The sequence below is a fragment of the Rhinoraja longicauda genome, chromosome 4 (genome assembly GCF_053455715.1).
Source record: "Rhinoraja longicauda isolate Sanriku21f chromosome 4, sRhiLon1.1, whole genome shotgun sequence".
Classification (NCBI taxonomy): domain Eukaryota; kingdom Metazoa; phylum Chordata; class Chondrichthyes; order Rajiformes; family Arhynchobatidae; genus Rhinoraja; species Rhinoraja longicauda.
Genome location: NC_135956.1, coordinates 35790458 through 35805813, shown reverse-complemented (window position 1 = coordinate 35805813; position 15356 = coordinate 35790458). Strand labels below are relative to the sequence as shown.

Here is a 15356-nt window from a genome sequence, read left to right as displayed (position 1 = left end):
TAAATTGCCTGCCTACCATCAATTAATTTATGTGAAACTGTTTTAGACAATTGGATTGTTCAATAGATATGAGACTTAAACGCTGTTCAGAAAGCCTTAAATGCAAAACGTTGGAGCTGCACAATTTATTTTGGTGTGCGCGTGTGTGCATGGCCAAATTGCATTGGAAGAAATTTTCTGACTAAATAGCAAATTTTCATGTGCCAGATTTCAGACATTATTTTGGTCTCGTCCTCGAATTACAAATTGAAGTTGGCAACAGTAGAATCTTCTAAAATAGAGATTGGAATTACTCAGCATGTCATGATATGTCTACAGAGATGAGATTCATACTATCACCTTGCAACAGAACTTTCTATCTCCAGCATTTTCTGTTTTTAGTTCAGACTAGATCAAGTGGACCCGTTGGGCCCAAACCTCTCCTGCATTGATGCAGCACCCTCTCCTACCTCCCCCTCCCCTTCCCACTTCCCCTTCCCCCTCTCCATCCCCCTCAACCCCCCTTATCCTCCCCCTCCCTCCCCCCTCCCTCCCTAGGAGATGGATTTAAACTTTAAAATGTGAATAACTTAAAAAATATAACACCGATTTCAATAAAACTACTTGCTTTACCATTAAAGCGATGATGGTGAGTAAGGTAGGCCTAAAATTGTCAAGCTATCGTGTACCGTTTTGGCTGTAGTTCGATCACAATTAAACAAACAAACGAGAGTTTTAGTATATAAATTTTCAGTGTCGGCTGTTTTACTTAGTCCTCTGAAGATTTGCTTTCCTTTCCACAATGTAACACAAAACATAAAATCGTGGAGAAATTCAGCTGCTCAAGTGTCATCAGTGAAGGAAATGGACAGAAGACATTTTGGGTTGAAACCCTTCCTGAGATAGATTCTGAAGAAGAGTTTTGACCTGAAAAGTCACCTGTCCATTCCCTCCACAGATGCTGCGCAGAAACAGGCCCTTCGGCCCATCGGGTTCATGCCGATCAGCGTTCCCCACATATTAACACTATCCTACACTAGGGACAATTTTTATATTTACCAAGCCAATTAACAAACATACGTCTTTAGAGTGTGGGTGGTAACCAAAGATCTCGGAGAAAACCCACGCAGCTCACGGGGAGAACGCACAAACCCGTACAGACAGCACCCATAGTCGGGATCAAACCCGGGTCTCCGACACTGTAAGGCAGCAACTCTACTGCTGTGCCACTGTTCCTCCAGCTGTGTTTTGCTCAAGATTAAAGCATCTGCAGTTCCTTTTATCTGCACAACATTTGATGAGTTGATTAGATTTGTAGATATAGCTCTAATGCTAATTTTTCTGTTCGTACTTCGTCCCCTCCCTCCCTGCCCCATATTAAAAGGAGTTATAATGAAATATTAGTTGGTGGTATTGTAGGCCAGTCAAATTTATTAAAATAATTTGTTTCTCCAGGGACTTTCTAATTCTACTGAACTTTTGAACTATAACGTCGGCGTGCAGATGGGATGCTGGGGACTTGTTATTTATGCTATTACTGCTGCAATCTGTTCAGGTTGGTATTGAAGATAACTGTACCAGAACTAGAAGTGAATTTAACGCAGAACACCTTTTGTGTTAAAACCACAGTATCCAGTATACCAATTGTACAATTATCAAGTCAAGTCAAATTTATTTGTCACATACACATACACGATGTGCAGTGAAATGGAAGTGGCAATGCCTGCGGGTTGTGCACAAAAAGAATTACAGTTACAGCATATAAATAAAGTTAATAAGTTACTATTAGTGTCGACAAAAATTTAGTCTCTGGGGTTATAAAAGTTGACAGTCCTGATGGCCTGTGGGAAGAAGCTCCGTCTCATCCTCTCCGTTTTCACAGCGTGACAGCGGAGGCGTTTGCCTGATCGTAGCATCTGGAACAGTCCGTTACTGGGGTGGCAGGGGTCCCTCATGATCTTGCTTGCTCTGGATCTGCACCTCCTGATGTATAGGTCCTGCAGGGGGACGAGTGTAGTTCCCATGGTGCGTTCTGCCGAACGCACTACTCTCTGCAGGGCCATCCTGTCCTGGGCAGAGCTGTTCCCAAACCAGACTGTAATGTTGCCGGACAGGATGCTCTCTACAGCCCCAGAGTAGAAGCAATGAAGGATCCTCAGAGACACTCTGAATTTCCTCAGTTGTCTAAGGTGGTAAAGGCGCTGCTTTGCCTTACCCACCAGTGCGGCAATGTGCGTTGCCCACGTCAGATCCTCTGCGATGCGGACTCCCAAGTATTTGAAACTGCTCACCCTATCCACAATAGACCTATTTATCTCGAGTGGCGTGTACGTCCTTGGATGTTTAGCCCTTCTGAAGTCCACAATCAGCTCCTTTGTTTTAGTGACATTCAAGAGGAGGCTATTGTCCTGACACCAGAGTGCCAGATCAGCCACCTCCTCCCGGTAGGCCTTCTCATCGTTGTTGGAGATCCGGCCCACCACCACAGTGTCATCAGCAAACTTGATGATGGAGTTTGAGCTGAACCTGGCCCCACAGTCATGTGTGTACAGGGAGTACAGTAGGGGGCTAAGGACGCAGCCCTGGGGGGATCCTATGTTCAGGGTGAGGGAGCTAGATGTGTGTTCCCCCATCCTGACCACTTGGGGCCTGGCAGTGAGAAAGTCCAGGACCCAGGCACACAGAGGGGTGCTAAGCCCCAGTTCCAGCAGCTTCTCAACCAGTCTGCTGGGGACTATTGTGTTGAATGCTGAACTAAAGTCAATGAACAGCATCCTCACATAGCCCCCCTGGCTGTCCAGATGAGAGAGAGCGGTGTGTAGAACCTGGGAGACCGCAGGGTTCAAAGACCACTTTAATGTCACTTGTGATGCAACAACTGTGAGCTTGAAAGAAAAGTACTTGATCTGTAGTTGTAAGGCCACAGAGCAATAAAGTGTATATTATCAAGAACAATTCATTGTATGCATTTTACTAGTGACATAAAGCCAAATGTTTTCAGAGTTAAATAGGAAACTGTCCTTCTGCCCATTTGATGTTACATTTGGGAGCCATAAAAAAATGTGTTTTGTTACAAGACTATTTTAATGTAGCAATGAATAAGGAAGTATTGTTGTTTTTAGCACAGCAGGGACCAATTTGGCACAAGAGGTTGAGTACTAAAACATGTGTTAGTATGCACCTCATTCATATTTTGCGGACTTTTTTTTGGTCAGATCATTCTCAATTTTCATTCTGCCTGGATGCAGAATGAGGAAACTCTATGTTCCCGCTTATAGGTTTCTCTACCACCACCCCCACCCCGCCCTCTAAGTTGAGACAGGGTACTATTCCTGACAACTGTTCATAACCCAAACAGTTCATAAGGGCAGAAATGTAGCTGCCAGGCTATACACTTAAATAAAAACACAGGCCAACCGAGTGAACATAGTCAATACTTTGAACTTAACCATTCAGAGATTGCTGCAAGCGGAGTTCCTCCAAGGCACGGTAGCGCAGCGGTAGAGTTGCTGCTTTACAGCGAATGCAGCGCCGGAGACTCAGGTTCGATCCTGACTACGGGTGCTGTACTGTATGGAGTTTGTACGTTCTCCCCGTGACCTGCGTGGGTTTTCTCAGAGATCTTCAGTTTCCTCCCACACTCCAAAGACGTACGGGTATGTAGGTTAATTTGACTGGGTAAATGTAAAAAATTGTCCCTAGTGTGTGTAGGATAGTGTTGATGTGCGGGGATCGCTGGGCGGCGCGGACTTGGTGGGCCGAGAAGGCCTGTTTCCGCGCTGTATATATATGATATGATATGAAGGCAGAAAATGTCTGCAGCCCTGTAGTATCCAGCAAATCCATCCCGCTGCCTCCCAAACACTTGTTTGTATGTACCAACCATATCTAAGATGTTGTCAAGCTGGAAATGGTACAGAGAAGATTTACGAGAATGTTGCCAGGACTAGAGGATGTGAGCTACAAGGAAAGGTTCAGTAGGCTGGGATTCTAATCCTTGGGGCGCAGGAGGATGAGAGGTGATCTTAGAGGTGTATAAGATCATGAGAGGAATAGATTAGGTAGATGCAGTGTCTCTTGCCCAGAGTAGGTGAATCGAGGACATGGGTTTAAGGTGAAGGGGAAATGGTTTAATAGGAATCTGAGGGATAACTTTTTCACACAAAGCGGTGGTGGGTGTAAGGAACAAGCTGCCAGAGGAGATAGTTGACGCAGGGACCATCCCAACATTTAAAAAACAGTTAGACAGGTACATGGCTAGGACATGTTTGGAGGGACATGGACCAAATACAGGCAGGTGGGACTATTGTAGTTGGGACATGTTGCTGGTGAGGGCAAGTTGGATCGAAGGGCCTGTTTCCACACTGGATCACTCTATGACTCTAAGTATATTGTGAATGTATTTTACTATTATAATGTCGCGTTATAAGAACTAAAGTAATAATTCTTGATTTTTTTTGACAGCCATTTTACAGAAGTGCCTGGATAACTACGATTTGAGCATTAAAGTTATCTACATTTTAGGAACACTTGGGTTTTCGATTGGTACTGCTGTGATGGCTATCTTTCCAAATGTTTACGTCTCGATGATAATGATCAGTACAATGGGAATAGTGTCTATGAGTATCTCCTACTGCCCTTACGCTCTACTTGGCCAATACCATGAAATGAAAACAGTAAGCAGCTTTTTTTATAACCATTTATTTTAAAATTTTAGTCCTTGTCCAAGCTTGCTCCAATAAAGATGGACAAAAGGTGAGCTCTAAACAATTGTATAATTTTAATTACTTTGGGGAAAGATGGTCCTTTATACAAGTAGTGTCAGTTATGTATTCCAGATCATTGTGGAATTATGGAACACACCACTCGATTGAAGTCTACTGATATAAATTGGGATTAGAATTATTAAACGTATGATTTAAATGAGTCATGAAATGGGGAGTCAGGGGGTATGGGGAGAAAGCAGGAACAGGGTACTGATTGAGAATGATCAGCCATGATCGCATTGAATGGCGGTGCTGGCTCGAAGGGCCGAATGGCCTACTCCTGCACCTATTGTCTATTGTCTATTGAAATGTAAACCAGTCATTATTATTTGTATATGTCTAGTATTCAAGGACTTAAGTTACCATTTGGCTTTGTCAACTATCAGAGATAAATGGTTTGGCTATATTTTTGTTGTGTTGGCATAAATGTCAACTTTGGGAGCCATTCAGTTTGCCTGATTTTTAGTGTTTTAATTGGTGAGCACACCACCAATTTTAGTATCATCCCCAAGCCTACTAACCATGCGCCTATATTCATAGCCAAATCATTAATAAAAATATCAAACAACAGTGAACCCAGCATCGATCGCCGTAACCACTTGTCACAGGCCTCATGCCAAAAAGTGCAAAAAATAAATCCTACCAGGTTTGGAGGATTTGAGTTATAAGGAAATGCTGGGTACTTTTTTTCTCGCTAGAGGTTCAGAGATGACCTTGTAGGGCTATATAAAAAATCATGGGGCATAGATGAGATGAACAGTCAGTCTTTTACCCAAAGGTAGGAGAGTCTAAAGCTAGAGGCATAAGTTTTAAGGAGAGAGGGGAAAGATTAAAAGGAACCTGAAGGGCAACTTTTTCCATATCGAGGGTGGTGGGTATATGGAAAGATCACAATATTTAAAAGACACTTAGACATGTACATGATCAGGAAAGGGAAAATACACCACCCTCAGCCAAGTGGGACAATTTGGTTGGCATGGACAAGCTGGGCCGAGTGGCCTATTTCCGTGCTGTTTGGCTCTAGCACCAGAGGTGCACGACCAGGGTTATGTTCCCAATAATCCATATTGCAATTTTCTGTAACACAAAGCGTGTTGAGTTATAGAATGTGTCAAGGAATGAAAATTGAAACAAAAACATTTTTTCACCCACGCAAATGCCAAATGAATTTTATTCTAAATTTTGTATACACTGATGAGCCAAAATATTATGATCTAATGAGCCAAAACATTATGACCACCTGCTTAATATGCTGTTGGTCCTCCATGTGCAGCCCCATATGTAGCAGGGTGTGATGCACTGTGTATTGTGACACATTCCTCCCCTGACCACCATTAAAATTTTCTGTGCCTTGTGCCACAGTGGACCTTCTGTCGGTTTGGACCAGACGGGATAGTCTTTGTTGCCCTCGCGCATTGATGAGTCTTGGGCGCCCCACACCCTGTCGTCGGTTTGTCCCTCCTCAGACCACTGTTAGTAGGTACTCGCCACTGCTGACCGGGAGCACCCCACAAGCCTTGCCATTTCAGAGATGCTCTGACCCAGTCGTCTGGCCATAACTATTTGGCCCTTGTCAAAATCGCTCAGGTCTTTACTCCTGCCCATTTCTCCTGCATCCAACACATCAACTTCAAGAACTGACTGTTCACTTGCTGCCTAATATATCCCACTGTTGACAGGTGCCATTGTCCCAAGCTAATCAATGTTATTCACTTCGCCTGTCAGTGGTCATAATGTTTTGGCTGATCGGTCTATCTGGGTAGTGATTTGTGAATTCTGTAAGAGTAAATTTCTGTAACCTAATTAACTCTAATATGAGGGTTGCTTCTGTGCTAATCACGATTAGTCAAATATCTTGTTTTGTTTTTACAGTATAGGAATCACAGTCCCGGAAACTCCAAGAGGGGCTTTGGAATAGACTGTGCGATCCTTTCCTGTCAAGTTTATATTTCCCAAATACTGGTAGCATCAGCACTGGGTAGTGTGGTGGAAGCAGTTGGTTCAGTTCGAGTCATCCCTATTGTGGCATCGATTGGTTCTTTCCTTGGCTTTTTATCTGCTTCATTTCTCGTGATATATCCTGGAAATCAAGAAGACCCCGTGGAGGAAGGGAATAAAGACTCGTTAATGGCCTCTTCAGTGAACAATAGGAAAAATACAGAGAAGCCGGTTGTTTTGAAGTTGACTCGTAAAGGCGCAGTCTCTGAAGTGGAGATTGAATCGTCTGTTTAATAAAACATTCCAGAAGCGCATGATCAAAAAACATGCAATTAATTTTCCTGTCCTTCATTACTTTTGCTGTCTTAACCCACTTTCTGGAAAAGAAAATGCAAAAACAACCATAATAGATTCTGGTAAACAACTGGTCTGGGAGTGTATATGATGAGCAAAATTGTTTCATGAGTAATTTTTTTTGAAAATGTACATTTCAGGGTAAATTTAACAATTTGCTTTTGTGTACCTTTAGGTGCAGTAAGGCGTTGAGTAAATAGATGGATTTTTGGTACATTTAAAATATATTAAAATATCTGCTACCCAAACATGCTATTTTGTAGCGTGTGAAATGTCTGTTTTGCAGTAAATAAGATGCTGCTCTCCATAAGCCTTGAATTGCACCATTGTTGCTTCTCCGTTTGAAGTTTTGACTGCGACCATAAATAGCTTTAAAATGGCAATGGAACTAGATGGATCCTCTGACTTCTCCTAGCTATGGAAATGTTCAATCAGTAAATAATCTGAACAACTTGATTATTTGTCTGGGCAACTTCAATCCTTCAGACTGCATTATGCAATCATCTTTCCTCGTGACTCACTAGGTTGAAGATACCATATGTACATATTTAATCAAATAAAGAAGAAATAAGCTGCCAAATGTTTCACCTTGGACAGCATATCATGGCTCCCATTTTTTTCCCTTGAGAACTCTTATGGGAAGTCCTATACATACTTGGTCGATGAGCTTGGACAAGATGAAATTTAATACAATAAGCCCAAGTTAAATGGACTGATCTGTCTTGAGCTATTTTTGTAGGCAATTAAAATATAGGCCTCTAAAGATGTGATCATTGCCTATCAATACCATTGTGTTAGATGGCAGATGTTCAGATTTCTCCTATTTTTGAAAACAGATTTACATTTACATTTTTGCAACAACCCTACATTCCTTTTCTCCACTCGATATTTCAAATGCAAGAACAAACATCTGATATCAATGCTACATATTAATCGAGTTGATTTAGTCCCCAAGGCCAAATTAAAAACTTGACCCGAGTGCAAGTCACTTATAATGATTGTATGGTCTTGATGTTTATGAGTGTTCCTTTATGCTATGGTTTAAAGTTGATAGCTGAGGTGAATGTGCTCAAATTACATTTTTGCTTTTTTTCCCCCCTAAATGTTTTCACAGCTGCTTTATGGTCAATGGCCCACTTCTACAAGGTGGAGTAGCCTTCCAGAGTTTCCTTCATTGTCTCAGCCTATTGTTACTGCTTCACCTCTCCCTCTGTGGGTTTGAGGTTGGTTGAGTCTAAGACGTCAGATTTTGAAACACTTGGTTACTCCAGCAATATCGTACTAGAAGTAACAATCTAGGAAATGTATTATGGAGAAAATTGCTCACCTGAATAAAGAAAAATGGGGGGAAAGTAATGAGAGCAGTCCATTTAAAATTGTATTTTAAAGTTGAGAAATACAATATGCCAGCTTTTTGAAAAATTGAACTGGGCCCAAAGAAACCATAACCTAAACATGGCCTTATTGTTACAGTGGTGAAGGAGTAGTTGAAGGTTGTGTCTTGAGAAAAGACAACAAAAATGTGGCATACAATAGTGTCATTTCTGTCCATTCTGGAGTGAAAGCAAAGTACTCAACTTAACCTTGATACTTCCAGAAAATTAGCCTCAGCTTGGCTTAAAATGGAGAAGTGTAATTCAGAATGATTTTCACTGTGATAAGGATGCAATTTAAAAACTGAGACAAGTGACTCTGTTTTTTGTTTGTGTGCAGATGATTTGCACGTTGCAATAACTGATCTACCCATCTTTGTTGTGAAATAGACATCACAATGCATGCAGAAAATTTAATAATGGTATTGTGTGCAAAATCTATTGTGAATTACAAGAATCCTTTATTACTTTGATAGGCAAATTCAGTTGTAAGAATGCTCGTGTATGGGACAAAAGTACTATCTTGCCAAAGGAAATAGACTAATAAATAGCAGCAGAATCCTTTATTTTAATGTACGAGAACTATACCATCTAGATGTTGACTACTAAAGCAAAACTCTTTGAATGTACTATGCTTTGTTCTTTGAATGCTAAGGCAATCCAGCGGAAAAATTGCACACTGTTCTACATCAGAGACTTTATACACTTATCATATTTATTTAGCAATTATTGATTTTTTTGTTTTGTATTAAAATACTACTGAGCTTAACAGACCTGTTCTGGCAAAATGTCAACTTGTATTTGGTGCAATATTTACTTTTATTTCATCCATTTTTATAATTATCTTTATTTTTAAAGTGACATTTGTATGCAGAAAAAAGATAATGTATTGGGCCTTAGAATTTTCCGAGATTGCAGGTTTCAATTTTATTGCTAACAAATGCCCAACAAAAGTGAAACAACTTCCTGTTTAAAAGTGCTTATGAAAGACTTGAGATGAAGATAATGGGTAAATGTTATATTTTAAGTATATTCAATTTGTGACAACATCAGTTCTATGTCAAGCGAGGGGGGGCAACCTGTTCAAATGCATGTAAATTTACTTATGAAAACAGTAACCAAGTCCTGGTCTGTTTGAGGGGCCTGACTTCACTTTATTTAATAATAAATAGTCCTGGTCACACCACCTGTAAGTGTCCAGCTAATAAAAAGATTAATATGTAACTTATATTGTGTGAACAGGTCCAAAATGAGATTTGTAATGCTTTCTGTCTGCACATCACTGAAAGTAAGCATGTCTGTTGTTGCCAGTCTTTTGTTCTTAAAGTGCAGCAATGACTGAATTGTCCCATCAACAAAATCAAATTAGTATATGCCAAAACAAGTGGATGTTCCCAACTTTCCACAGCATGTACGTGTTTATTTCTGTATGTTTTTTAAAGGACTGGCAAAATTGTTTTGAAAGGCATGTCACCATGTAACTGTTGAACTGCACTTGAATGAAATGGAGGCAGAAGAACATTGGATACCTCCGAATTGTACCATTCACACTATAAAACATCTCATTTTAAATATGGTTCCATAGTGAACTGGCTAAGAGACAACTGCTTTTGTAATCAACTTATTAAGTTGGGGCACTAGTAGCTCTTGCTGAGTGGAAATATTAAATGTGTTAAACACATGCTTTAGTTTTAAAAAGGGATAAAAGCAAAGAATGCTTAAGAATGATACAAGTGACATAATGGCATAGACTATATTTTCAGGCTTTTGTGTTGGAATTTTTTTTAAATGAGTCATTGCATGAAACAGTGACTGTTTGACTATGTTGAGCACTTTCCATTTTAACTGTAAGGTTGATTTTAAAAGAAAATTAGAAAAGATTATATTCTTCCATATAGTGTGTTTCAATATATTTCATGAAAAATAAATTGAAGTGAAATACATGCTTGTGTTCACTTTCTTCTGCTGGTAACTACCTTTGCAGGTGGCAGTTGCAGATTTCCTTAAAATTGAAAGTTACATACTAAATAGGTGCAGTAGGCCATTCGGCCCTTCGAGCCAGCACCGCCATTCAATATGGTTATGGCTGATCATCCAAACTCAGTACCCCGTTCCTGCTTTCTCCCCTTATCCCTTGATTCTGTTATCTCAAAGAACTATATCTAACTCTCTCTCTCTTAAACATCCAGTGAATGCTCCCCATATCCCTTGAGGATTTTATATTTTTAAATGTTTTTAATAAGATTCCCTCTCCTAAATTCCAGTGAATATAAACCGAGTCAAACCATTCTTTCATCATATGTCAGTACCGCCATCCCAGGAATCCCATTCCTTCTCTCCTGAGATGCTGCCTGACCTGCTGAGTTACTCCAGCATTTTGTGAATAAATACCAGGAATTAACTTGGTGAACCTATGCTGCACTACCTCAATAGCAAGAATGCCCTTCAAATTAGGACCAAAACTGCACACAATACTCCAGGTGTGGTCTCACCAGAACCCTGGAGGACCCTAAGTAGGACCTTGCTCCTATAACTCAAATCCTCTCACTATGAAGGCCAACATGCCATTTGCTTTCTTCACTGCCTGCTGTACCTGCATGCTTACTTTCAGTGATGTACAAGGACACCCAGGTCTCATTGCACCTCCCTTTTCATAATCTGACACCAGATAATACGAAGGTAGACACAAAATGCTGGAGTAACTCAGCACAGCTGGCAGCATCTCTGGAGAGAAGGAATGGATGACGTTTTGGGTCGAGACACTTCTTCAGATCCATTCCTTCTCCAGAGATGCTGCCTGTGCTGCTGAGTTACTCCAGCATTTTGTGTCTACCTTTGATTTAAACCAGCATTTACAGTTCTTTCCTACCATTCAGATAATAATCTGCTGCCTTGTTCTTGCCACCAAAGTGGATAACCTCACATTTATCCACATTATACTACACTCCACTCATTGAACCTATCCAAGTCACCCTGCAGCCTCATAGCATCCTCCTCGCAGCTCACACTGCCACCCAGCTTTGTCATCTGCAAACATAGAGATGTTACATTTCATTCCTTCTGTTGCTGTCTGTCAGCAATTTCTTCATTATAATTCTCCAGGCAAATAGGGCTGCACTTACCGAAAACCAAATTAAAATTGACTTGAGTACAAATTCCACCATCACAGCTCTGCATTTAATTTAAATCTAATTGACATCTGGATTTTAACAAAAATTAAACTAGCCATAGACATTTTAAACTAACTGTTGAAACTGCAGATGTCATTTTAAAAAAATGTTTGCGTGGGAAGAAATCTGCCCCTGTCTGATCAGATATACACGTGATCTTAAATCCAGCTCTTAAATGTTCTAGCAAGTTCACTTGGTTGAATAGTTACCAAGGTCAATTAGATATGGGCAATAAATGCTTACCCTGCCAGTGATATCAAAAATGGTATTTTAAAAATCCAAGTGAAAACTTGTATTATAAAATTTATGTGAGGCATAGATAGTGGGGGAAAAAATTGATCTCTGAGCAGAAATGTTGAATAATAGGGAGCAGAACTTCAAGATGAGGAAGAAAATTTAAAGTAAGTGTGAGATAAGTTTCTTTTACACAGTAGTAGGTGCCTGGATCACAATGTCGGTGGTGGTGGAGGATATGGATTAAGTGTAGGCAAAAATAATTTAATTTAGTGTCATGTTTTGCAAACACATCATGGGTTTATGATTGTGCAATGACACTAAATTACGCTTAGTTATCTAAATACTAAAACTCGTTTGTTTGTTCCTGAACTACAGCCAAAACAGTACACGATAGTGTGACAATTTTAGGTCCACCTTATTCACTGTCGTCCCTTTGGTGCTAATGGAAGAAGTTTCATTGAAATCGGTGTTATATTTTTTAAGTTATTCACATTTTTAAGTTTAAATCTTTCTCCAAGGGAGGGAGGGGAAGGGGAGAGAGAGAGGAGGGAGGGGGAGGAGAGGGTGCTGCACCAATGCCGGAGAGGTTTGGGTCCACTTGGTCTAGTTCTCCATAAAAGTCAAATTATCCCATAAATTCCAGTCAAGTAGATCACTTTGGACTACATGGAAGATCAGATCAAGATTGTAAACTAGTTCCACAGATTGTCACAGATGCCTTGACAGTTACAGTGCTCTGCTTAGAATTTGGTTTCTCCTACATCATAAAGGTGACGATCTATCTTACACAATAGGTACAATTTACAGCAGCAAATTAACCTTCAAACCTGCACGTCTTTGGAATGTTGGAGGAAACTGGAGCACCTGGGGAAAACCCCCACGCAGTCGCAGGGAGAACGTACACACTACAGACAGCAGCAGCAGCCATGGTCAGGATTGAACCCAGTTCTCTGGCACTATAAGGCAGCAATTCTACTGCTGCACCATTGTGCTGCCCTTTGTAGCTGAGATGTTTATATTCCAAGCATGGTGTTACCTTAATTCATTTGATTTTATATTTAGCATTTTTGTAATGTTTTGAGATTTCTTTTTGTATTAAGTAAAACTCCATTCTCATACCACTGTTTCAGATAAACAAAAATAACCATCCGTTGCAAACTCCCAATGTTTCAAAGACTTGTGGGTTTGTAGCTTAATTGGTCTCTGTGAAATGCCCCTAGTGTGCAGGCAGTGGGTCAGTAAGTGGGATAAGATGGAATTAATGTGAACAGATGATCGATGGTTGGTGTGGTCTCTGGGCCGAAGAACCTGTTTCCATGCTGTATCTGTAAACTCTATAAACAGTTTGGTTCAGGTCATCTGTGTTCAAGCAAATTCAGAAAATGAACCATCCTGGTAGCAGAGGTGGGAGGAGGGGTGGAGGTGAAAGGGGGATGGGGAGAGAGGGGCTGGGGGAGGAGAGATTGGCGGAGTGGGGGGGAGGGGGCAGTGAGTGAAAGGGGGAGGAGAGAGGGGTGTGGGGCAAGGGGTGGTGGTGGGGGGAAGGGTGACAGTGTTCCCAAGCACAGTTCAATGTAGGTATTGTTTTGAAGAAGGAAGAGAAAATTAAGAAATACAATAGGTCAACTCTTATCTGCCTGTAAACCCTCATTAGAATTGGGAAAGAATAATGGTTGTAAGGTTTGCATTGAGCATAGCACAAAAAAGGGATAATGGCATAGACAGTAACTGCTCTAAAGGAAGTGGGAGTCACTGCAGAACTATTACCAGCACGTTTTCCAAAGAAAATTTAAAGTGATTGATCTAAAGTAGCTGAACTTTGGTATGGCAGGTTGTACATAGTCTTCGTCTCTTCTGTCTTTTAAATGCATGTTATCAAATGCATACCCTTTGCCTTGTACATGTGCAATGAACACTGGATTACTGGATCTACTGCATAGATCAGTAGAACATGCAGCAGTGTTTTCTGTGGTAGAAAGGAATAATGTCACATTTGGGAAACTGAAAGGGCTTTATCGTTAACCAACAACTAGTGCCTGCCAGGCACATCCACAATGAGCTGGATATTACCATTTCATCACCCAAGCTCTTAATGAGTTCTGAAAGGAACCACCTGACTAGCAGACCTGATTCTTTTTCTATGCATTGTAGTGAACATAGTATTTATTGTAATAGGATGATGCTTTCAAGTTTCCCTGATCTGTGAATCTATACTGTAGATTAATGTCTGCTGTGTGATAATTACGGTGTTTTAAATCATTCATCAATCTAGTGCTGGCATTAGAACATTGTAACATCAGTGTAGATCCCCACAATGGTGCACAGGTAAAACATTTGCACATTCCATGTTATAGAAAAGTAGAGTTTACCATTTAAATCTGATCGTTTCGGGTCGAGCTGACGTCTCGACCCGAAACGTCACCCATTCCTTCTCTCAAGAGATGCTGCCTGTCCTGCTGAGTTACTCTAGCATTTTGTGATACCTTGGGTTTATATCTTTCAACCTAAAGCTACCTGGTTCATTATAATATTCAAATTTTGCTGCTGCATGATACTTAACATATAAACTGAATGTTGAACAGCTGCTGCTGTCCAGATAAAGGTCTTTTTAAGAGCCTTCAGTAGGGTGGTCAATCATCAGAGACAAAGTAACAGCCTTCAAAGAGAGTGATAAGTGCTCTAATGATGCAATGCTGGGGGGAAAAAAACTCCAATCCAATCAATCTCATAATTAATTCTATTGATGTGGTAGGTGAGGAAAGAGGAGGAGGAAAAGGGTAGGTGGGTGGATATGGGAAGAACCTTCCAACTAAAGTCACCAGTCCCTGTAATGCTGTTTAATGTTAGTTCCAGGCCAGCACAGTGCTGCAGCTGGTAGAGCTGCTACCTCTCAGCACCAGTGACCCAGGTTTGATCCTGACCTCAGGTGCTGTCTGTGTGGAATGTGAGTGTTCTCCATGACTGCGTGGAATTCCTCAAAGTGCTCAGGTTTCTTCCAACATCCCAAATGCGTTGTGGGTTTATAGGTTGTGTAGGAAAGAACTGCAGATGCTGGTTTAAATTCAAGGTAGACACAAAATGCTGGATTAACTCAGCGGGACAGGCAGCGTCTCTGCAGAGAAGGAATGGGTGACGTTTCGGGTTGAAAAGGGGGCTCGACCCAAAACGTCACCCATTCCTTCTCTCCAGAGATGCAGCCTGTCCGGCTGAGTTACTCTAGCATTTTGTGTCTACCTTGGGTTATAGGTTAATTGGCCTCTGTAAATTGCCCCTAATGTGTAGGGTTTGGATGAGAAAGTGGGCCAACATAGAACTCGTGCGAACAGGTTATTAGTAGCAGCCTCGCCAACAGCCTGTCACATCCCTTTTGTTGTTTGAAGTCTGTTTTACTCGTATGTTTTAGTGTATCTTTAGTTTTTGTATTATGTGGGGGTTGGGGGAAAACTTTTTTTATCGCTTCCTTCGACGGAGATGCGACTTTTTCCATATCGTATCTCCGTCCGCACTGCGGCCTAACATTGTGGAGCTGGCGGTCCCTT

General features: G+C 41.0%; 1 protein-coding gene across 7 annotated transcripts in view; it reads left to right on the top strand.

Annotated features, from left to right (window-relative positions):
• LOC144592693 (solute carrier family 45 member 4-like) overlaps positions 1-10306 on the top strand; it is a 59806-nt gene extending 49500 nt beyond the window's left edge. For all 7 annotated transcript variants that reach the window (XM_078397542.1, XM_078397539.1, XM_078397540.1 and 4 more), the window contains 3 exons: positions 1435-1534; positions 4444-4655; positions 6618-10306. In XM_078397542.1, coding sequence (XP_078253668.1) covers positions 1435-1534; positions 4444-4655; positions 6618-6977 — 672 coding nt within the window. In that variant the 3' untranslated portion in view covers positions 6978-10306. The remainder of the gene's footprint in view (positions 1-1434; positions 1535-4443; positions 4656-6617) is intronic.
• Positions 10307-15356: the final 5050 nt, after the last annotated feature.